The sequence below is a fragment of the Ornithodoros turicata genome, chromosome 10, assembly GCF_037126465.1.
Source record: "Ornithodoros turicata isolate Travis chromosome 10, ASM3712646v1, whole genome shotgun sequence".
NCBI classification, from domain to species: domain Eukaryota; kingdom Metazoa; phylum Arthropoda; class Arachnida; order Ixodida; family Argasidae; genus Ornithodoros; species Ornithodoros turicata.
The window spans coordinates 34,657,863-34,679,712 of record NC_088210.1 but is presented as its reverse complement, the minus strand read 5'-3'; the positions used below and the strand labels follow the sequence as shown (position 1 = coordinate 34,679,712).

General features: G+C 45.9%; 2 protein-coding genes across 9 annotated transcripts in view; both read left to right on the top strand.

Annotated features, from left to right (window-relative positions):
* LOC135370018 (homeobox protein cut-like) overlaps window positions 1–10,868 on the top strand; it is a 340,306-nt gene extending 329,438 nt beyond the window's left edge. For 6 of the 7 annotated variants that reach the window (XM_064603684.1, XM_064603683.1, XM_064603687.1 and 3 more), the window contains 8 exons: window positions 1,399–1,700; window positions 2,489–2,792; window positions 3,455–3,777; window positions 3,868–4,135; window positions 4,278–4,660; window positions 4,726–4,906; window positions 4,969–5,550; window positions 5,614–10,868. In XM_064603684.1, the coding sequence (XP_064459754.1) occupies window positions 1,399–1,700; window positions 2,489–2,792; window positions 3,455–3,777; window positions 3,868–4,135; window positions 4,278–4,660; window positions 4,726–4,906; window positions 4,969–5,550; window positions 5,614–6,194 (2,924 nt within the window). In that variant the 3' untranslated portion in view covers window positions 6,195–10,868. The remainder of the gene's footprint in view (window positions 1–1,398; window positions 1,701–2,488; window positions 2,793–3,454; window positions 3,778–3,867; window positions 4,136–4,277; window positions 4,661–4,725; window positions 4,907–4,968; window positions 5,551–5,613) is intronic. The other variant, XM_064603685.1, reaches the window with a different exon arrangement.
* Window positions 10,869–14,074: 3,206 nt separating this feature from the next.
* Window positions 14,075–21,314, top strand: LOC135370015 (46 kDa FK506-binding nuclear protein-like). 2 transcript variants are annotated; one of them, XM_064603679.1, is made up of 10 exons: window positions 14,075–14,256; window positions 14,399–14,488; window positions 15,702–15,998; window positions 16,524–16,577; window positions 17,813–18,022; window positions 18,270–18,403; window positions 19,329–19,394; window positions 19,501–19,632; window positions 20,007–20,139; window positions 21,124–21,314. In XM_064603679.1, the coding sequence occupies exons 1-10, from the start codon at window positions 14,247–14,249 to the stop codon at window positions 21,249–21,251; spliced, it is 1,254 nt and encodes a 417-aa protein (XP_064459749.1). In that variant the 5' UTR covers window positions 14,075–14,246; the 3' UTR covers window positions 21,252–21,314. The 2 variants fall into 2 exon arrangements, with proteins under 2 accessions (XP_064459749.1, XP_064459750.1); XM_064603680.1 differs by lacking the exon at window positions 16,524–16,577.
* Window positions 21,315–21,850: the final 536 nt, after the last annotated feature.

Below are 21,850 nucleotides of genomic sequence, written 5' to 3'. Positions count from 1 at the left end.
ATAGATCTGAGAAGGTGCCTGTAGACTGGACGAGTAGACATCGAGGCGACACTTTCACACAACTGCAAGCACTCTAGTCGTGTTTTCTCTGTCACGCTGTTCCCCATTCTGACCAATGATTTTCATCATGACGGCGTCGGACTCACAAGGCAACTAAATATTAATTATTGAAGTGTCCAGGTGTCCTCCATTGTTGGACATGCGTTGTAGAGGATATAAAAACCAAGTACGCGTCGCCCGCCAAATCGCTCGCCCTGGACACGTCCCATGCGTTTCGGACAGCCGTAAACGCGCGCGATCCCTCACCGCGCGAGCAAGAACGCCGCGTGTGCGCGACGCTTTGACGCGGCGAAAACGTTCCATGCGTTTGCGAAACGCATGGAGCGTTTTTTCGACGATCTGACGACGCGCGCGCGCTCCGCGTGGAGAGTGCACGCAGAAAGTCTGTCGACTACAGATATTCGCGCACATCCGGGGGCGTTTTCCGGAATGTTGACGGTGCGACGGTCGCAGTGCGGAAGACGAAGTTGCGTGTGAGTAGCTCACATAAATATTTAGGACAATATCCACCGCACTAAATTTACTTATCGATATCTGGAACGAATTAACGTAGAAGCCGAGAAAATATTAGCATCAGCACATTCCAACAAACGCTTGTGGTCAATGAATATGGCAATATTGGTGCGCGTCACTCGCTCTGTACGCGTCCCATGCGTTTCGCGTGGTCGTCTCGCGGGCGTTTATTCGCCGCGCGTGCAAGGCCAAGGCGCGCCCGCGCGTTACTGTTAAGCGTGAGGACGCCTTTACGTGGCTTTTATCGACACGTTATATGATAAAAAAAAAGATTAAAATATTGAAACTACTGTGTTTATTATGATACAAGCTTTAGTGCAGTAGGCTGTATTTCAACATCGCACCTCATAAGAATCAGGTTGTTGAATCAGGAATAAGAATCAGAAGGGTTGTACGATAATGAGTAGTAGTCTGTACATTTTTACCTTTTAATCACTTGTGTTGACCGTATACATGACTCAGTTTTGACATTTCGCGACTGCGACAAATTTCTTGCCACCGAATAGTCCCCATACGCATTAAAATAGAGTGCTGGAGCCACAGTCTCGCCGTAATTCATTGTAGAGGAAAAAGCTTCAGATTATACAAGCTAAGCATGCAACAGAGACTTTCCTACGCAGAAGAACATGTTTCCTTTAGAAATACCGGCGGTTCCTATCCTGAGGCCCTTCCTCCCTACTATTTGTCGCGGGATCGCGGAATTTCCTTTCTGTCCAATTTTTTTGGCTTCAATACTGTTACGCCGTATACCGGTTATAGCGAAGCTTGTGCGACTTCCGTGTAGCGGTTAAACCGAATATGACCAAGCTTTTGTCCACAACGTAGGCAAGGAATCGAACGTTAATTCGTTCCGTCAAGAGGACATCGCCGCGGAAGAACGGATCGCGCAGATCCTCAGCGAAGCCCAGCAGGCAATGATAACACCCAAGAAAGAGAGAAGTCCGGTGCCCATGATCCAGATGTCGCACCAGAACGGTTCTTCTTCCAATGCTGACGATTCCCACGGGGATAGCGACGGAGACGGTGACAACAATAGTAGTAGCGGCCACAATGGAGCCCAAAACCTCAGCTCTTCCACCAGGGACGTCAAGAGGACGCGCAAGTACGAGAACGATGATATTCCCCAGGTATGTCGGCTTCTCGTTGGACCTCAACTTTTGTTCTTCCATGTGCTGCAAAGGGGTTCTGTATACTGCATAGCGGTTCATAGAAAGTAGCGTGCCAGACGTACGGAATCTATTCGGGACAGGTCCCGTTAATATTGCAAATCATCGAGGGGACAAAGACCTATGGTTCCCATCTGGCAACTTAGCTGCTCCGCGCTCTCTGCGAGTCCGAACGAGAATGGGAGAAATGCGAGAGTCTCGACACCCACGTTCGACTTCTGTCGAGATGTACCGATGAAAGCGAGACTTCCGCACGCGCTACGCAGTAGTTAGCTGGACTGCTTGGACGGCGCCGGTGACCTCTACCTTCCTGCCGTTTCGGGCGCCATTGCTGGCACTTACTAGGAGATGATAAATCAGCACGTGCGCATGATGGCGTCACCTTCCTCGTCGCGCTATGTCGCGAAACCGAGACTCACGAATGCATGCTGGCTTATTCAAAAATTCGCTAATAACGTGTATGTTTTGCGTATTGAGTCATTCATCGACGTTGTTATTCTCGCGCAAAATAAAATAGCGTCATTAATTAACGCGCCTCCAAACATATCGACAGCACTGCCAGCTAATGAATGCCCCCACTCACCGTGCCATGTTTTAGGTTAAAAAGTGCGTTAATTAGTCGAGTAAATACGGTATTCTTTTCTAGTCCAAAGTAGCCCCTGCACTCAAGCTGCATTTTCGCATCTCAAACTCCCCATTCATCATCGCAAAATACATTTGTTGTTCACGTCTCCCTTATTTGCCCGCAGGAGATGGTTGTGCGTATCTACCAAGAAGAACTGGCCAAGTTAATGGGTCAGCGTGTCGAAGAAAGCTTCAGACAACAGCAGTACGAACGAACACACGAGGAGATCCGCCAGGCCCTGTCCATCTATCACCAGGAACTCTCAAGGCTCTCGCAACTCGCGTTAACTCCCGGCCACGAGTTTACTCGCTTTGGTGCAGCTGCCCTTCCAGGGGCCTTGCTCAACGGGGCCTTCCCTGGCCTCTCACTCGGCCCTGAAAGCAGAGGGCCTCGAGGAAATGACCCTACCGATGCTATGCGGCACCATGGTGAGTTCTCGCTTCATGTTTCCTGGTGCTCTCTTAGGCGATTTAATGTGTATCGAGGGGGGGCTCAAGGAAATTTGGTCATCCAGAAGTTGCTTAGTGCGTCTTGTCCGACGACGAGTGAGACTCGGCTTTACGAATGCTTAGGGTCAGAGCACAGGGTTAGATGCGTCAAAATTTGCTGCTTAGCGCTCACTAAATTCTCTAACAAACAAGGAACAAAATCTTAATTTGGTTCGTAGATAGCAGCCTTCGCAGATCGGTTTCTTCGTGATGCAATAGTATACTCGTACATACCCATGCACAGAAAACATAGATAACTCCTTTTGTCCAAACCTAGTAGACGAGCTATATACCCGCAAAAAATTGTTCACTTCCCATTGGCATTGGCTGAGTAGACTATTTCCCAAAGTTCTACCCCTGTCACACGAGCAGCCTTCAATGATCATTGAAAGCAATGGCCGTTGAACTTGCACGTAGTGCCACCAAGCGTGCGAACACACTCTTTGCGAAGTTCCATGCTTGGTGGTGCAATGCACAAGTTGAATGGCCACTTCGCTATCAATGCCCGTGCGACAGGGGTATTAGTCTAGTTTAGTGAATTGGACCCTTAAGCATTTCACTTAGTCGGCTAAGGGTCGTCTGGGCATGCGTCGCATGTGCAGGAAGTGCATTTTCCCTGGTCCGCCCTGGACTCAAGTTCCCCGGCACTCCAGGAGGAGCCGCTCACAGCCCACCTGGAGGAGGAGGAGGAGGTGGCGGAGTCCTCAACGTGCTCCCAGATGGTCCCGGAGCTCCTGGTGTGGAAGACCTCGGCTCATCGCCACTGCAGCGAATGCAATCCATTACAAATTCTCTGCTGTCCCAGAATGCTGCACCCCCAATGCCAACGAGCAATCAGCGCCAAGCCAAGGCGGTGCTGCCACCGATTACTCAGCAACAGTTCGACCAGTATAATAATCTCAATACCGAAGATATTGTGAAAAAGGTCTGCATTTGTCTATCTTAAAGCCTCTCAGGATGTTCAATGAGACACTGTAGAAAACGTGGTTTGTTAACTTCTTGCGTGTCTTCACAGGTAAAGGAACAACTGAGCCAGTATTCGATAAGCCAGCGCCTCTTTGGCGAAAATGTCTTGGGCCTCTCTCAAGGCTCAGTGTCGGACCTTCTGGCTCGGCCCAAGCCCTGGCACATGCTCACACAGAAGGGGCGCGAACCCTTCATCCGAATGAAGATTTTTCTGGAGGATGAAAATGCCGTACATAAGTTGGTAGCGTCGCAGTACAAAATCGCACCCGAGAAACTGATGCGCACCAGCGGATTCACGGCAGCCACTAGTCCTCTCGGTAAGTCCCTACATTGTATTTGGGATTGGGCTCACACGGTTCCTGTCACCCTCAATAGCACTGCATGCCGGGCTCTATCTCTAGCATCTCCCACAGATGGCAGTGAACACGAGCAGTAGTATTATCTTTCCTCCCCTTGCAGCTGCAACGTCCAGCAAACTTCCTCCTTCTAATCCTCGATCTCGAGACCTTCCATCTCCTCATCATCATCAGCGCAACAACTGCGATTCTTCTGGCTCCCCTCACCTGAGCAAAGGTGGCTTCAATGCCACGGGCACCGAGGTGGCCCTCATGCAGCAGGACTGTCCAGGTGGCCTGCCACCCCGTTCTCTGTACCAGCATCCACCATCGAGTCCTTCGTTAGGCCGCAAAGGCCCACATCAGCCGCATCCGCCATCGGCACGGGCTCTATCCTACATGCAGCCGTCTGTATATGAAATGGCAGCGTTGACAACGGATCTGGACACGCAAAGCATCACCGCTAAGATTAAGGAGACCTTAATGGCGCACAACATAGGGCAGAAGGTAAAGAACTGTCGTGTCTTTTTATTCACTAATTACTGGGGTTAATACCAGCTCATCACACACAGATCTTTGGCGAAGCTGTGTTGGGCCTCTCGCAAGGCTCCGTGAGTGAGCTGCTATCGAAGCCGAAGCCCTGGCACATGCTCAGCATTAAGGGCAGGGAGCCTTTCATCCGCATGCAGCTCTGGCTTAACGATCCTCACAATGTTGAGAAGCTACAGGTCATCAAGAATGAGCGAAGAGAAGGTACATCTTTTAGTCGTCCTCCGCCTGGTAGAGTCCATCTGTGACATCCTTCCTTTTCACAGCCAACAAACGCAGACGCACCCACATAGACTTGGACATGACAGCGGCTCGTCCTCTGGAGCAACCACCTCCTCCGAGTAGCCTCCCGCACGGTACAAGTCCATCGTTGACGTTCCCGTTCGCTGCCCCATCTTCACCGTACCCCGCTGCCAAGAAACCTCGCGTCCTATTTTCGGACGAGCAGAAGGAAGCCCTAAGGCTCGCCTTCTCCATGGACCCTTACCCAAGTACGGCCACCATCGAGTTCCTGGCTGGCGAACTCAACCTGTCGGTTCGCACCATCACCAACTGGTTCCATAACCACCGCATGCGTCTCAAGCAGCATGTCGTGTCGCCCAACCCGGACGACCCGCCGCGGCAACCAGACATCCTGGCTAATGCCAATAGAGATGGTGCAGCTTTTGATCCAACGCTCTTCCGTAACCTCCTCCTTCAGCGTTTGACGGACTTGCACAGCGGGGAGAAGTCAGCAGTTGGCAGTGGAAGCTACGGGACCTACAATAGCTACTCGCCTTCGTCATCATCAGCACTAGGGAACGAGGACATGACGCTGGACCTCAGCATGTCTGGGCAGAATTCGCAAGGTTGGTTCTCTTCATTTTGACCCTCGCAACGCTTTAGTCTGACATACGCAGATTTGCACGCAGGAACCCGCCGAGGCCACGCCACATCCTCCGCCGGCGATCGAACGCCGAGTGAACTGAATGAAGAAGAGGACTCCAACTTGTCACAAGAGGACACTCCTCCCACAACAGCTGCCGAAAGCAGCGATCGTGACTCCTTACACGATGACTCTGCACGTCAATCCCTCAACAGCCACAGTCGACGGCGGAAACCCGCCATGCCTAAATGGGTCGACCCCGGCCTCTCTCCGGACTCCGAGGATAACGAAGACGTGGACGACGGCAACAATAACGCCGATGACAGCGAAAATGGCATCATCAACGGCGTCTGCGTCCGGCAAACCGACTTCGGTATTCGCTCCTCCTCCTCCCACGAGACTGTCAGGGTCGACCCGGTTCCTGCCCATGACGCTCGCCGGAGAACCTCTGAGGCGACCACCAGGGGGGATGACTTTGAAGATGAGGAGGAAGGTGCTCTCGAACTCTGTACCACAAAGGAGAAAAATTCTCGAGAGGAAGGGCAACACAGGATGAGGGAAGAGAACATTCGAAGGCTGGAACAGCAATTAGAACGCGAAGACGCTAACGACGACTGGGAATTCTGAAAGGACACCTTTAGTGGACCTTGTATGAGAATCTCGTCTGGTCGTCGAGTGTTCCAAGGGACAAATGCTTTCTGAAGCCTGGTGGAAGTGTCTGGGACTTGGCACGTTCAAAGTGAAAGACACATTTCACCCCCCGATCCCACCCCCACCCCCGGTGCACTGTGGCCTTATACGGTGTGTGTTTTCCATTTATCATTCGCGTATTAGCGTTGACGTATGGCACTGGAGACTCAGCTGCCTGCCGTGGTATGCGCTGGACGTGTGCGTGAATGTGCGAATGTGTGCTAATTGTGCGTCTGTTTTAAGCGAGCCTGTTTCTCGAACGTTCTTTATTGGACCCGAAGTCTTTGAGGCTGGCTTTTCTGGTGCTGATACTTTTGCAAGTTTTACGTAGTGATAGAAAAAAAGGGAATTGTGTTTTGTATAGTACTGACATGGACACTCGCCCCGGTGAAACATTCTTTTACGTTTAATTTATTTATGTAATGTGCACAGCCTTCTCTTTTTCTCGTTGCTGTTGGTTCCCCCTATGGTTGGTATGGTAGTGACACTAGAGGCATTCAGACATCCCTTGTTTTTTTTCTTTCACCATTGCTTGGTCTTACCAAAAGAGAACTTTCGAGGCCTTCGTAGCTCAATTGTGGCACATACCGTATTTACTCGCATAATTAACGCCCCCCCCCCCCCCCCCCGCCCCCCAATCTAGGGCACCCATACCTTATCATGTACATTGACTTTAGCAGCGGAACCGACAGTGCCACACTGCCACAGCAGCAGAGAGCGAGCGCCGGTTTTCCTCACGCAATTAACTCTATACGTTTCTGAGTTGAAAAATGTGTTAAGTATGCAAGTAAATACGGTATTCGTTACGTTGCCTCTCATATGGGTACTTCACGCAGTTGAACCTCAGCAGCTGCAGTCACAAACCTATCAAATATTTCCTATAGTGAAGCACCGAGGACGTAATACTGGGACATGGTTCTGGCAAAGCACTACAAGAGCAGGACACTAAAGCTCAGTGTTGATTTGGCATGAAAGAAAAGGTTGTATGTGCCACAGGAACTGTATAACCCAAGAAGATGTCGCTAAGGCTTTGTCGTACCCCAAAACGAACAGTGGATGAGTTGGGAAATCCCGAAGAGAGTAATGGCGCTTTAAATGCGGAAAAACGAATCTAATTAACTGGTAATTTGAATAAATATAGCTCGCATATTGAAGTGGGCCTAGATTTTGGACATACCGAATAATATCAACCTACCCAATGAATGGAACCAGCCGATAAACTGGTAACTTGATTTAGTGAAGTTCTGCTGGATTTCATCGGAGCAAAGTGCTGGGGTTTGGAATGGCCAACATAACCTCGAGCTTGTGGACGGACCACATGTTGTCCATTTATTCCATACACCATCTTGCTTGTCTGTTACCTCGAGTTGCTGAGGTTCCTCTGTATTTTGTCTGAGAGTGAAGTACCCAGCATTCCTTTGGTTTCATGGTTTTTGAGTACAAGTCCTTTTCATGCCAAAGAAGTCGTAGAGCCCCCTCTTGACTAGCATCCCTCACACAACTTCATTCTTTGCCCCAGTCACACGTGCTAGTCCCAACAAATGCATCAACTCCTTTTCTTTACTGGATTTATCCTACGGACTCAAGGCATGGGGCAAACCTCGCTGGCCATACCCAGCACATTGTTTTGAGCTCAGTCTATTCTTACTTCACTAGGATTAGCAGCAGTTGCTGCAGGAACTGGAATTGATTTGAAGTATTCAATGGGATTCAATTCCTCTTCTCACAAACGGTGTGTTTGAAGTGCGTGAAAACAATACAGCTGTAACAGCACCAAAATGTACAGCTACCTTGCCCAGCAATGAGAACGAATAAGAAATTGATGACAAAATGTGATTGTTGCTGCCTATAGCTTTTCTCGAGCCTTTTTGATATTGTCCTCACTCTCGGATCGAGTTGTCCCCTCTTAATCACTCCGATCAATCTTATCTCTCATGACCTGTATAACGATTGCTCATTTTAAATCTCTTTGTATACGTGCCAACACTTGCAGCACACGAGACATCTCTTGGAAACTCTCGCATAATTCTCCGCCGAGTACTTAACTGTCGATCGAGTACTCAGAATTATTTTTTCATGAATTAGAGAAACGTGGCTAGCAGTTTTGTTTCTCCCCAGGTCTCTTTACCGCTGTCCGTGGTTTGACATTATCTGGTTCGATGATGGAAATATATATATATATATATACATACATACATGTATACATAAATATACAAGGAGTTCTTTCAATGCATTCAATGCATTTTTTCTCACTTGTACGCGCAGGATGTTTCCCACCCGGTTTTATTTTTTTGTTGACATGTCAAGTATCGATGTGACACGTGCTAGTATGGGAGTCCAACTCCGTAGCTCGTGTCCCCCCTGTCGTTGTGTTTGCATGTTCTTCGACTTGTGCTTTCTCTTTGCAGAGTGACATACGGTTCAGTTCGTAAGCTCTCAGGCACTTGCAATTTAGATAATATATTCCTAGCCTATTTTTGCGTGCGTTACCAACAGCTAGCAATGTTATACAAAACACAGAAAAAAAAAATGCAACTATCATGTCCAAGATTGGAAACTTATATATATTTGTCTTACATTTCAGATTGGTTGATGATTGATGTTTATTAGCACAAAAGCAACCGAGGCCATACGTACTGCGCCAACCACCAGAGTTTCCGAATGATGGCTGCGTGGTCTACTTGTTTCTGTTTTTTCCTGCAAACCAAATTAATTTATTACCGAAACCCCCGACTTGGTTGTTTTTCTTTGGTGCGTAATAAAATAGCCAATAGCTTCACTTTTACAACCTATTTTTGTTACCTGCCCAAGAACTTACGAACGATACCGTAACTGTAAATAAATGCTGTGAAAAAAAAAAGTGACAAGTGCTTACATAATTCAATGAGCAAAACTGGTACTACTTGCTGTCAGTGCTAATGAATGTCAACCTTGTGCATTTTTTCGCAAACAAAAAAAAAACCTTGTTGAATGAAAAAGGAGAGAAAAAAACTTTGGTGCTGCAGAATGCGACCAAGAGCACTTTTTAGTCTAACACCACCACCACCACCAGTTGCTACTGTTGCCTCAAGCTCTCCCTTTTAAGCTTGAAGCCTACAATATCTGTACATACGATATCATGCCATTTTTTCCCCATCCACCCGTACTTCAATTTCAAACATTATTTCCAACGCTCCTTCTCATTTATGCCTTTCTCTATATCAAGGGTGGACTGAGACAAAAAAATCTTAACGGCAAAAATCTCGGACCAGGCCACGTCAGGAGACTCGCAATATTTCTTTCCAGTGTGGGGGGGGGAGTTGTACCATGACGGATGGCCCACTGGGAACTTTTCCGGTAAGGTCTACGGTCAGTCCAACCCTGCATATGAATGACACATGGTCTCTATGATGACATGTGTCGTGGCATTTTGGATAATATTTGAAAATCCTGCAGTTCAACGTGATGTCATGTAGTTTGAGACGTGCTGCCAAGCAAGACACGCAGTGGAACTGTTCAGAAACAGACGACAACAAAGCTCATGAAACACTTCCGTTACACAGTGAACCGTTCTGCGTTTCTTAACCGAGTATCAACATTTTCCAATTTCCAGAATTCAATGACATACACAAAGTTTGGTGCAGTCTAGTACCCTTCGATTGTCTGCCTGTGGACAAGTTTTGGACTGGGGCCTAGACTCAGCAAGACCCTCATACCTTCTAGATGTAGACTAAGGAATGTCTTTTATTCCCTCCCTTCTCAATTTGAAAGGTACCTCAAAAGGTACGCTTTGAAAAGCCTAAACTTCAATTTTAACCTCGACGAGGCGTGGATTTTGTGCGTGTGTAGAAGATGGCTCACTCCACGCAATTTCTTTGATCCTCGACGAAGACTCGTTAATCTCTCTTCTCGACGCTCCTTATTCCTTTCCTTGTTTTTCATAACTTTTTCATGTGTGAGTTGTGATATGGTTAACTGCCACCCCTGTACACATATTATATAAATATATATATATATATACCTTTTCTCGATCATTGCTTGTTGCCTTCCATATTACATTATATCAGCCTATATATACATACATATATATATATAGTGTAAATAAAAGAAAACGGTGTGTATGAGAAGGAAGACCCGTCTTTTGCTAACTGGTCGAAACAATCGCATGGAGCTATCTTTTTTTTCTATGTACATGTAAAAGAAAAAGTGTCATGATTTGTTGTTCCTTCCCAGACAGTCTTTCCATGGTTGCTTGTTGGCTGGTTTTATTTCGAGTCAACTGTTCCCTGTGTGTTGTCGAAGAAGTGTGGACAACTGGTGTGCAATGTATTTATGAGTGCTTTTTCTTCTTTTGTCTTGTACAAAGAGTTTTGTTTTTGTTTTTTTCTGACCACCTTCGCTGTCTCTGCACCTCGAATGGATGGATGGATGGGTGAATGGAATCTGTAACTCATTTTAATGAGGTCTGTGCTTTGACACGGAGATTTTTCTCCCCCGTATGCTTGCACACGGACCTTCCTTTTGGACGCGAGTGCAAGTGAAACTGTATGTTTGATATTAAGATTCATATTACTATTTTTATTCTACTTTCAGATAATAACTATAATAATAAAGTTGATCTTCACCCGTGTCCTTGAGCTCTGTAGGGACCTTCTTTATCGCTGGTTGAATTCGGGAATGGTGACAGTACAGTGGTGATGGAAAGGTTATGTTACTGAAATTGTGGAGGGAAGCCTGCCACCTTTCATTATGCACATCCTCTGTTATGTAAATTTTTAAAAAAAATTTTTTTGCATTACCAGATACACCAATGGAAACGAAAATGACCAGTGAAAATGAGCAGGTGGTGTTGAATTGGGGTAATAGCTATTGCTGTCATGCAGTGACGCAAGCCACATCTTTTACCGCCTCTATGGACTGTAATAATTTCTCATAAATTTCCTGTTATATATATATACCCTTAACACCCGCCACATACAGCATGAGAAATGCAACATGGGATTTTCATTATGCATCTTTCACTCGCACACCCTAGCTGCATGACTCTGACACGAGCACATGCAAAATAGAGCAGCACAATGGCCCGTGTCAACGTTTTTTTTTTTTTTTTTCTACCTTTGCTCGATATGGTACTGTTTTTGTAGTGTCCATCCGTGACCCTGGAAGGAGGTCTGGTTGCACTCGTGTCGATTTGCTACACGAAGAATTTCTGCTGAGCACTATAGATCTTCTTTTAAAGGAGCAGTGAAAGCTGCCGCCATCAAATCTTTCGTTTTTTGCTGCCGTGTATCGTGCAACAAATAAAGTGCGCTCTCCTGCAAGAACGATGATCCCATAGTCGCGTTCAACTTAAGAAGGAAAAGAAATCTAGTCCATCGACTCTCAAATTATTACTGCGCCGCGGATAGGAGGTCTGGACATGCTCCCTCCTTGCGCCAGATAGCGTAATCCATCATACTCACCCTGCGTCTGTATTGGCTGTGAAGACTGGCCGTATGACACTACGCTGCGGCAGAAAGTGCACCCTCCTACTGATGGCACTGGGTGGCGCTGTAGTATTTCTCCTGGCGCCCTACTGCTTCTCATTATCTCCAACAGCATATGTAGCTGACGGACCAGATTTCTTTTACACGACTATAAGCTGACCTCTAGCACGAGCCTTTGAGAAAGGCACCTCCTCCGGAATCCCCTTGACTCTTCTTTAGGGAGCCCGTAAATAAATGAGAGTACGCCAAATGTAGCATCGCACTGAGTCCATTGCAGACTCCATAATGTTAAGAGCCTGAGTTTGGGCGCAACCAGTGGTTTTTCCAGAATCCCAATCAGGGGTGTTGGAAAAAATCGGGGGGAGGGGTCATTATTATAGTTACGTCATTACAGCTTAACATATCATTACCGACATGTGTCTAAAGCTGAAATCATAAGGGCACCCCCTGTAGGGGGTACACAGGTGAAAAAGTTATGGGGGTGTCACTGAACATTTGTGGGGGTGTTAAGGGGGGGGGGTGTAGAAGAGGTCTGAATAAATCACTGTGCACAACTATAGGACAGGACAAACAGACGACTGCGGAAGAAGTTCCATTGATAAGTGAGACTTCGCAGCTGCTCGTCGCACTGACTGATCTGATTACATCATGTCATGTCATTCATGGCTGACTTTTGAGGGTGTTTTCGTAAATTAAATTTCGCAGTGATGAGGCATCATTTAGCTAAAATATTTCACAAGATGGCTCATGATGGACTGCTTGATGAATGAAGAAGGGTATGTCGACCAATACTAAATGACATTTCGTTGCTTCTTTTAATCTTAGACACTGAAGTGAAATTGTGGCACAATGTCTCTCCATGCTATGTGCTCTAAAGTTGGGCTTTCGAACTGAAAGTGATATCTATACTTTGCAACTCTGTCACAGCCGTCTTAATACCGGAAACAGTAACATCGAGGAAACTAAATTTAATCTGAAACAAAAAAATGAAATACGGGAGCAACCAAAACGGAAAAGATAACAAACACACGCCAATTATACGCTTCCCTGGTTGTGAGAGTGCACTCTTCTGAAAAATGTGCTGAAAGATTGTGTCTTCCCCTCCAAAGGGCCTTCAGAACTGATGGTGAACATAGCTGATCGCGTATAATACTCGCATAATTAACGCACTCGCGCAATAAACGCACCCCTAACTTGGCCGCCCAAATGTTAGTATATGCCCACCGTAACTTCCCGCACCCCCTCTATGGCGCTACGTTTTCGATTACAAGTGCGGTAATTATGCGAGTAAATTCGGCAGGTGTCGGTTACAGAAACAGAACCGATTGAGCGAATCTGACAGCCGTTCCAAATCGAGATGGATACTGTTTAAAGGCCTTGCCCGAACACCATAGGCCGGCATGCTCACCAGTCCATAGTTGTCCGTCCGGTGATATACTGTATACCCCCCAAATGTAAGCTCGTAAAGTGAACTGACCTGATTGACATCTGCACCGTCTGCACTATACATAGATTTCCCCCATGCACAAGACCACAGGGTGCCGGTCATGGTTTCCGATGGGTGGCGAGCATGGGCATCGGAAGGGAAGATCGGACACGCGGTTCGTCTCTCATAAGGCAGATTTTTAAACGACTTGCTCGCGTGTTCGTGTTGAATGAATTGTGATTATCAATGAATTATCTGCACGGACAAATGAATCTAAGGTGAAATCGCGTACAGCTAGTGGAGGAACTCCACAGTGAAAAAGCCTGAGAGATATATGGGTAAGCAGCCGAAACCATCAACTTGAGGGGAAGGTGGAAAGGCTCAAAAAGGAGAAAGCTGAACGAAGGCCACAAGGTAGAAAATAAGCCGGTATGGAAAGAATACGGTTGAAAGCAGCATGATTAGAAGCGGACTCAGCTCTGCGTGCCGGACTGCGAGATACCCATGGAATCCGGAATGAGATTCTGGCTCATTCCAGTCAGTTCGGTTCAGTCGTGTCTTGTTTTCTTCTGTGTTGGGTCCCTCGTTAAATTGCTGCGATACGTCCACACCATCAAGTTACCGAAGCCTTGTTACTGAAGGCTACCACCTCAGCCCTGCCACCGTGCACAGGCTATGAATACGAAATCGAAACCACCTTGTAAAGATGGCGTACATTTCATCGTTGTAAACACTGGTTGTAAAGATGTTCGTGCAAAATGATACGTAAAAAATTTAATTGACCAATAGTTGTCATATTTAAACTCAGTCTTCCTTAAATATTTTATGGTTAATATGTCGTGATTAGTGACCCTACTTTATGATGAACTAGAATCACTAGAATACTCAACTTTTTGTCTACGAATCTGTGGGTAAATACGTTTAGGTGCAACCGCTTGTAACCGCTGCATGTTTTTACCGAAGCGGCGCATGGCATATACTTCAAACCGTTTTATGCAGTACAGCGGTGTAGTTTGCCTCTTCAACCTTCCAAAGGAGACTTTTTAACGAGGACGTTCCTGTGAAAGCTCATAAGTGTCGTTCGGACAGACAACCATCATGTTTTGGGGTATGGATGCACTCCTACAGTTGTAATATGAGCATGCACTTGCATTGATCCTACCCTCGCCGCGTTTTGTAATATTGAAGAGGTTCACGTTAAATACCCAGATTTATTACGTTTTCCTATAAGTGTCTTATTCTTCGCTCAGGTGTGACTCTGGAAAGCGGGAAGCGGTACACGCAGGTGGTGGACAGTACGTTCCACGTGTCCATGGCTGCATTGGAGCCACTTCAAAAAGGTGGGCCCCTGAATGCATTGTTATCACTGTGACCATCGCGTCCTTTGCCATGCTCGTTATCCTTGCTTGTACACCCCCACGAAAGGTAGTAATCATGTTATTCGTGGTGGACATAGAGGCTTCGTAACAGCGGCAGATTGGGACGAAATGTCCGACCGGAAAAATGTCTCAAACCGTCGCACGGCGTGCAACTCCCCGGGCTATGCAAGCAGGTCAATGGACTGGACAAACCTAGCTTCCTTATTTCCCTACTCATGAAGGCCGTGTTCTCAGATAAAGGGAAACAAGCTTGTGGTGATTCTTCAACATTCAGTCATTCATGGGCCGTGTGCATGCCTGCATGATCTTACACATCAACGACAAACAGTGACATTTCCTGTGTTGTCGCGTCGTGATGAGATTTTGGCACGCAATTTATGTTCCAATCCATCACAATATTTCATTTATATGATAATGACCGGTATTTTCGGCACAGCTAGTGGTGAACACATGTGCTTTACCGTTGTTACTATGACCGTTGGTCGCTGAACCGGCGTTTCTCTTTACTATAACGGCCAAAACATGAGCCCACATTCGGAGTGACTCATGATGTCCGTGTCTGACATGCTTAAAAGAGCAGTGTCCTTTGTCATATGGTCATAGTGACCTGCTAGAGTCGTACAGCATTCATCGACCATATCTGAGAAGAAGCGCAAATGAGCAGAGCTCACTGCCGGAATGAAGCTGCATCAGATTCAAGGAACGACCATGTATACATACATTATAATAAAATGCCTCATTATTCACACTCTGTTACGGTATTCGTATTCGTAAAGGGTATGGTATGACTTGTAACACATGATGTTCGTTAATATGACCATTTGCGTCATGACCAAAATCCGCTGGAACTGCCGTGGTCATATTAACGAGTTTCGACTATACAGTCGTATTACTTTTGGAATGCTTGACCTGACCTTCTTATAAACATCATGCGTACTGAAGAATCTCTCTGCAGCCAATTCATTCAGAACACCTCTCTGGGTGTGATATGGGGAAAGAGGTGTGATGGCGCTGCAAACCAAAAAAAATCTTTTTTTTTTTCTGCCCGCACAACTTTCCCGATTTGCTGCTTAAAGATTATTATAACCATCTTGTCCGATGCATCCACTTTCTCCTTTGTATTTCTGTACAAGAATATTGCGGAAGAAAGACGCGCCGTTTCTTTTTTGTGCAGAGCCTTCGGAAAAATATGTGAAGCTCATGATCGAGCACCGCAACGCTGACTTTCTGCTTTGCGTGCTGAAGTACAACGATGTCCTGCAAGTTGCGCTTGACCTCAACTTTGTGGAAGGGGAAGAAATCTGCTTTTACCTGAATGGAGCCGAAGGGACGGTCCACCTCTCGGGATACCTCTCGGAGTTTGACAACATGCCAGACCTGGATGAAGAGGATGAGGCGGATGAAGAGAATGCTTCGGACGAAGAAGGTTCAGAGGATGACGATGTCCCTACTCGCAACAAAATGCTCACACGTAAGCTCCTTTGGTTAAGCTAACACTGCGATTGCATGATGTGGTGTGTGTGTGTGCGCGCTGTATAAGTGCATGTCATTCTCAGTTAATGACAGTCACGTTGAATGTAATTTGCTGGAGCAAGATATGCAGCGAAGAAAGATGTCATTCGCTAATGCCGACGATCCGCGGAATAATTTGGTCGCAGTTGGTGGACGTTTCTTAATTATTAATGTGTTTGCAATTTTTTAAGGTGTACCAAACTTTGAGGCATGCTTTGGCTTTCATAAATTTGTTTTATTTCAATTTTTTTTCCGCCGCGTTTTACATACACGTTGTCAGATACTATCTTCTCGAATTGTGTTGTGCTGTTCATGGCGCACAATCCGTTTGGATATTGAGAGAAATCCCATACAATGTCCACAAGCGTTGCAGTGCTTCATGTTTGTGATGTATCGTCTAGCATGTGGGCGGAAGTGCTTTTCTTGCTGATGCAATGCTCATTTGGCAATGAGAGGGAATGCACGTGTTTCTGTGCGATTACAGTAGTGGACTTAGAAGCCGAAGAGAGCGATGACAGCGATTTTGACCCAGACAAAGGTGAGGAGAAATCAGTGTTGCATGTCAAACATGGGTAATCAAACTCTAACTGAACTCTTGAGCATCCATGCGCATGTATAATGTCTAACCTTTCTCTCTCCTTTTTTGTTTTTGCTTCGTTTTTGTGGTTCCATGTAACATGATCTACTTTGAACACATACCATTCTATTCTTTGTTGTTGATGGAACAGTACTAGTTCTCTTGCCCCTAAAGGCCACGGTTATTAAATAAACGAACGAAACTAAGACCTGCGTAGCGTTCCGCGACCTGTGCTGGCAACATCATCTACTACATCCCTAAGGCACTCTACAAAAGAAATACAAAGCCAAGTTTGGAATTCTTTTGGGCTCGGAAGTAGACAGTTTTCAAAACACGAGAAGCAGCATGGCTACGATACTTGAGCATCCTCGTTTGAAAGGCTAGGCGTGGCTTGACCCAAAAGAAGAAAACTGTTTTGCTGAATTTGAGGGAAACCTTGCAGGAGGAGGAACAGATGGCATGCACATTGCCTTTTTCTTTTTTTCACCTGTATACTAAAGCATAGTGCATTAAGGAGAGTGACAGTGTATCATTTTTCACGTTTGCAAGTTCAGTTGCCTGTTTTTACAGCATGATGTTTTATGCGCTTTCTTTGTCTGCCCAAATAACAAAAACAGCAGGTTGAATGAAAAAAATACATTACTGGCATAAATCTGTATTTAATGGGATGGTTGTGTCCGGGAACCCATCTGTGAAACAGGTACCAATATGACAATCTACTTGGCTAATTTTTTTCTCCAAAAAGTGATTAGATATTAAATAAACAAATTTTAAAGATTAGCGCTGGTTCCACAGCTGCAGAGGCTCCTGGGACGTGATGTCACATCCTAAGCGGTGGGGTGAGAGGGCGGCGCTCAGACGAGAGAGTCTCCGTCCAGATGTCTGCTCCGCCACGGCATTCCTTTTCTGAAGGTCGCGCCCTCATTGGTTCTTAGGGAGTGATTCTCGTTTTTCCAGAGAGGGAATTCTGCAAACTTTAAACATCCGACGTCTGCTCTTGTCGTGTATTCCATCGAGTAACAGTCAAAGCTAGGCCACTATTTCACGCTGGATTTTCGATACTGTAGTCGGTACTCCACGAGGAATAAAATGACACTATAGTTTGGAAACCGACTGGAACGGATGCGACCATCCCTTTAGACGCTTCGTTAATTCCACGTTCGTAACAATTTGGTGATGGTGCGTTCTCTTTGCAGAAGTGAAAAAAAAAGTGAAGGCAAAACAGAAACCAGAGAAGAAGGCTTCTGTCTTTGATAACTCAGCCGGCGACGAGGAGTCATCCGACGAGGACGTCATGCCGGATGAGTGGGAAAACCAATCTGACGACGACAGTGATGAAGATGAGGAAGATGATGAGGACAGTGGTGGTGATGATGATGATGATGATGAGTCTGAAGAGGAAGAGGGTAAGAACCTCAGAGACGATGACTTTTGGGAGAACAAACTTCCTTGTTGGACAATATTGTTCCACGATGACGGAATTTGGGATCCAAGCAAGCCTTGCAGGTCCTTGAAACACTTGAAGCCCAATCGAGAATTTGTCTCTTTCTACTTAATGTCCACACTGAGGATTTTTGCATCGTGAAGTTGAATCACCAAAAGTTGTGCAGAAACTTGAAGGTTAAATTTGAGGTTAATCTCCTCTCCTTCCAGTGCCAAAACTTGTCAGTCAAAAGCGCAAGAGAGCTGAAAACGATTCAAAGAAGAGCAATGCACTCAAGGGGAAACAGGAGCCCAAGCAGCAACAGAAGAATGAATCCATGAGCAGTGTCACCACCCAAGAAATGGTAATGTGGGTTGGTCATAGTGTTGCATGCTGCCATGTTGGTGTGGACATCATTTCTCGAACCATCTTGACTCTGCATCTGTTTGTGGTCGTCTGTGTTTTTCTTACGGAATACGGAATGCTGTTGTTTTTTTTACAGGAGCAAGGGAATGATAGGTTCTTGTACCAGGCACTGTGATGGGCATTTCCGTGATTTTACGATTTTTTTAATACACCTAAATTGCTGGGAAAAGGGTTTTTTTTATAAGAAGACAGTCCTGATGGAATTTACACCTGCAAAATTTAGTTTTGGTGGAGGTTGTAGTTATTTTTATGAAAAAAATCCCAAAGTTGGGCAAATCTTAAAATGCTTCGTAGAATCCTCCAAATCCAGACTTTTGCGATAGACAATCGAGACCCAGTCGTTAGGTAGCATGGTCCTTATAGAAAACACGTTTCAATTTGGAGCTTCTTTGGCACAGTACAATGCTCATGGCACGCTTCCAGATGGGGGGGGGCGTGTTTTTTGCTCGGAGCTCAAACTTCAGAACCCTGTAGCGTTGGAACACGTCGGTGTTTGAGACTAATATTTCGGATTTCGTACACATCTACTACTGTGATTTCTGTTCGTGACAATCGGTAATGGTCGAGCAGCATCGTGTGGCGTGGAATGTGTTGGCTGCATCGGAGACGCTTGCTACGCCTTGCTCGGCTTGCTACGGCTCGCTAGGCCTTGTTCGCGATCACAAGATGCCTGAAATATATTCATTTGAAGTCTTAAGATTTCTTAGAAGTTGCCTGGGCCAACTCTTGGCTTTGTGTAGCCTCGGAGGGGTTACACAGGCAGGGCCTATAAGCAAAATGAATCTAAACTGCGCACTAAGAATACAAGGTCTCTGGTACACGTGTCTAATAACACTCGCACATGTTTCCATCTTGCCTTGCAGTCTCCCGAGAAGGCAGGTACCCCTTCTAAGAGGAGGCAAAGAAATAAAAAAAGAAAGACTGAAGAAGTAAGTCTATCTGCCTGTCTGAAATAAAAAAATTTGTTGCTTTAGCAATGACAGTAGAGCTATCTATTCATGGAGCATGTACAACGAAAGCTATTTCTATCGATAGAATAACGTAGCAGAAAAAAGTAGTCCAGCAGCCGGAGCATCCAAGGTCCAAGGAGGAACGGTGCTCGCAGGGGGTGTCCGCAGCCAAGATCTTCTCGTCGGGAGCGGTCCAGTTGCAAAGCGTGGCAAGAGGGTCAGTTCTCTCAGTTTGTAGAGATGTACCCGACAGCATTTTTCCACACAGTGTGCATTAAATGCAGATTTTACCCTGTGGAATATTCGTGTAGTAATTCCCATCCAGGAGCTTGGTGCTCAACTTTTTGTTATAGCACACTGCGTGATAAATAAGCCACTTTCCCCGTGATTTGTCTTGAGCTCCAAGTGTGACGGTTAATTGTGACATTTGGAGCGAACGACAAGTTGAAGGAAATATGAACGGTATGTTCAGTTCAGCATCGGGGCCCCAGGAATGTTGTTGCGAATGGCGTTGCAAATCATTTCAGACACGTCGCTTTGTTCTAGATTTCACACTGTTGTTTATTTTCGGTACTCTTATTTTCGTTGCAGGTCCACGTTTATTACACGGGAAGGTTACCGAACAGCAACAACAAGCAGTTTGATGCCTGCCAGTCCGGAAAGCCCTTCTCTTTCATATTGGGCCGAGGAACTGTCATCAAGGGATGGGACACTGGCATTGAAGGTACTGTACCCTTTTTAAATTCTTCAAGTTGGGTTTGTCACATGGAAGGACAACGCAGCTGAAAGAGGTAAAATGCCAGACAGGACCTAAAATACGCACCAGTCTTGGAAAGTTCCAGAAAAAGAACTTGTCACTGTTACAAATTGCCACTTGTAGTGAAAGTAGCTGCAGGATCTAACTGTAATCATGTTACTCGTGTAGTTGCATATTTTTTCCACGCATCAACTGCCATGAAAGTTCCTGTTGCACAACTTCTTAATGAGGGATGTTTGATCTGAAGTGGTGGAAGCTTCAAAAACAACTCGTGGCCGTCCTCTGCCCGTCCATGTTTTCTTCGCATTTATCACTTTTTACCTCTCTATATGTGTGTGTCCACTCCCGTTTTCTTCTACGGTACCACTCCGATAAAAAAAAATGTCTCCCTGGTGTTCCGTAAGCTTTCGTCGGGAGCTGTAACAAAGCACATGGGTCGTATCAAGGACCATTGCCCCCAAATAATTCTTGTATTCGTAAGTTAGAACAATTCCTGGTTGACGTGGCATTGCAAATCATTTCAGACACGTCGCTTTGGTGTGTTGATGTGTATTTTCCAATTATTAAAACTTCTCTCTCGTGGGTACTGCATTTCCATCTGACAACTTCCGATAAGCCTCATTCATAACTTGTGACAGTGAATGGCATTCACTATGAAGGATCGAATATTTGTTGCTTTTGTCCAACATCGCTTCCGCAGTAACTTTTGAAGTCATCAGTGGCGATGGTTTGGACATTACTTTCTGGGGTCACTTCCAACCCTGCCAACGTGGTTGGAACAGAGGTTGTACGTGAAACATGACAGAATAAACTGAATCATAGTGAGTGCTGCTATTGTGTGGCTCTGTTTATTTTTGTGCGTTTAACTGTGTATGTGCACTCAGTGCCTGTGACTGTTTTGTTTACCAACTAACTGAAAGTTGTTCCATGAAATCTTCCATCCGCTTGCAGGCATGAAAGTCGGAGGAAAGAGACGGCTTGTCATTCCACCCAGCCAGGGTTATGCCAACAATCGTGTCGGAAGCATTCCAGCAAATTCCATGCTGGCCTTTGATGTGGAGCTCAAGGCTGTCTCCTAAGTTGTATATCATTGCTTCCCGATTTTAATTTTAGTTTTAAATAAATCAAACTTTGAAACCAGGCCTGTCTGTCCTACTTTGACCGTAGTCATTAATTTATTCATTTTGATAAGTGAATAAATTAATATTTTTAATGGTATCAACCTGTACACTAGAATGCATTGCAAAAATATGCTATCAATCGCTGCAATGCACGTTCACGCAGCTTCGTACCGGGTGGGAACGGGTGGGTCCAGACACTCGTTTTGGCAGGGGAGGAGGATGGTCGCGGTTCCTTTGTCAAAGCACGTAGTGGGGGAGGGAAGAGGGAGATCAAATGTATAAAGTGACTTTCTTGGGGCAGCTAGGACTCTCCGTTATGAATTACCTGTTAACCCCCCCTCCCATCGGAATCCATTATGTTAGTATGTTTGTCTGAATGTTTCTGTCGTTTGGTATTTGTGTGAGATTGGGTGGCAGGGCAAACCATGACTGTTTATTAAAACCAAGCAACATGAACATCAGTGTTTCAGCGCAGCCCTTTCGTCCCACTGATCAGTGTTCCATCCACTCATTCTTTCCACTCGCGGAAGAGAGGTGAAAACAGTAGCGTAGCTAGA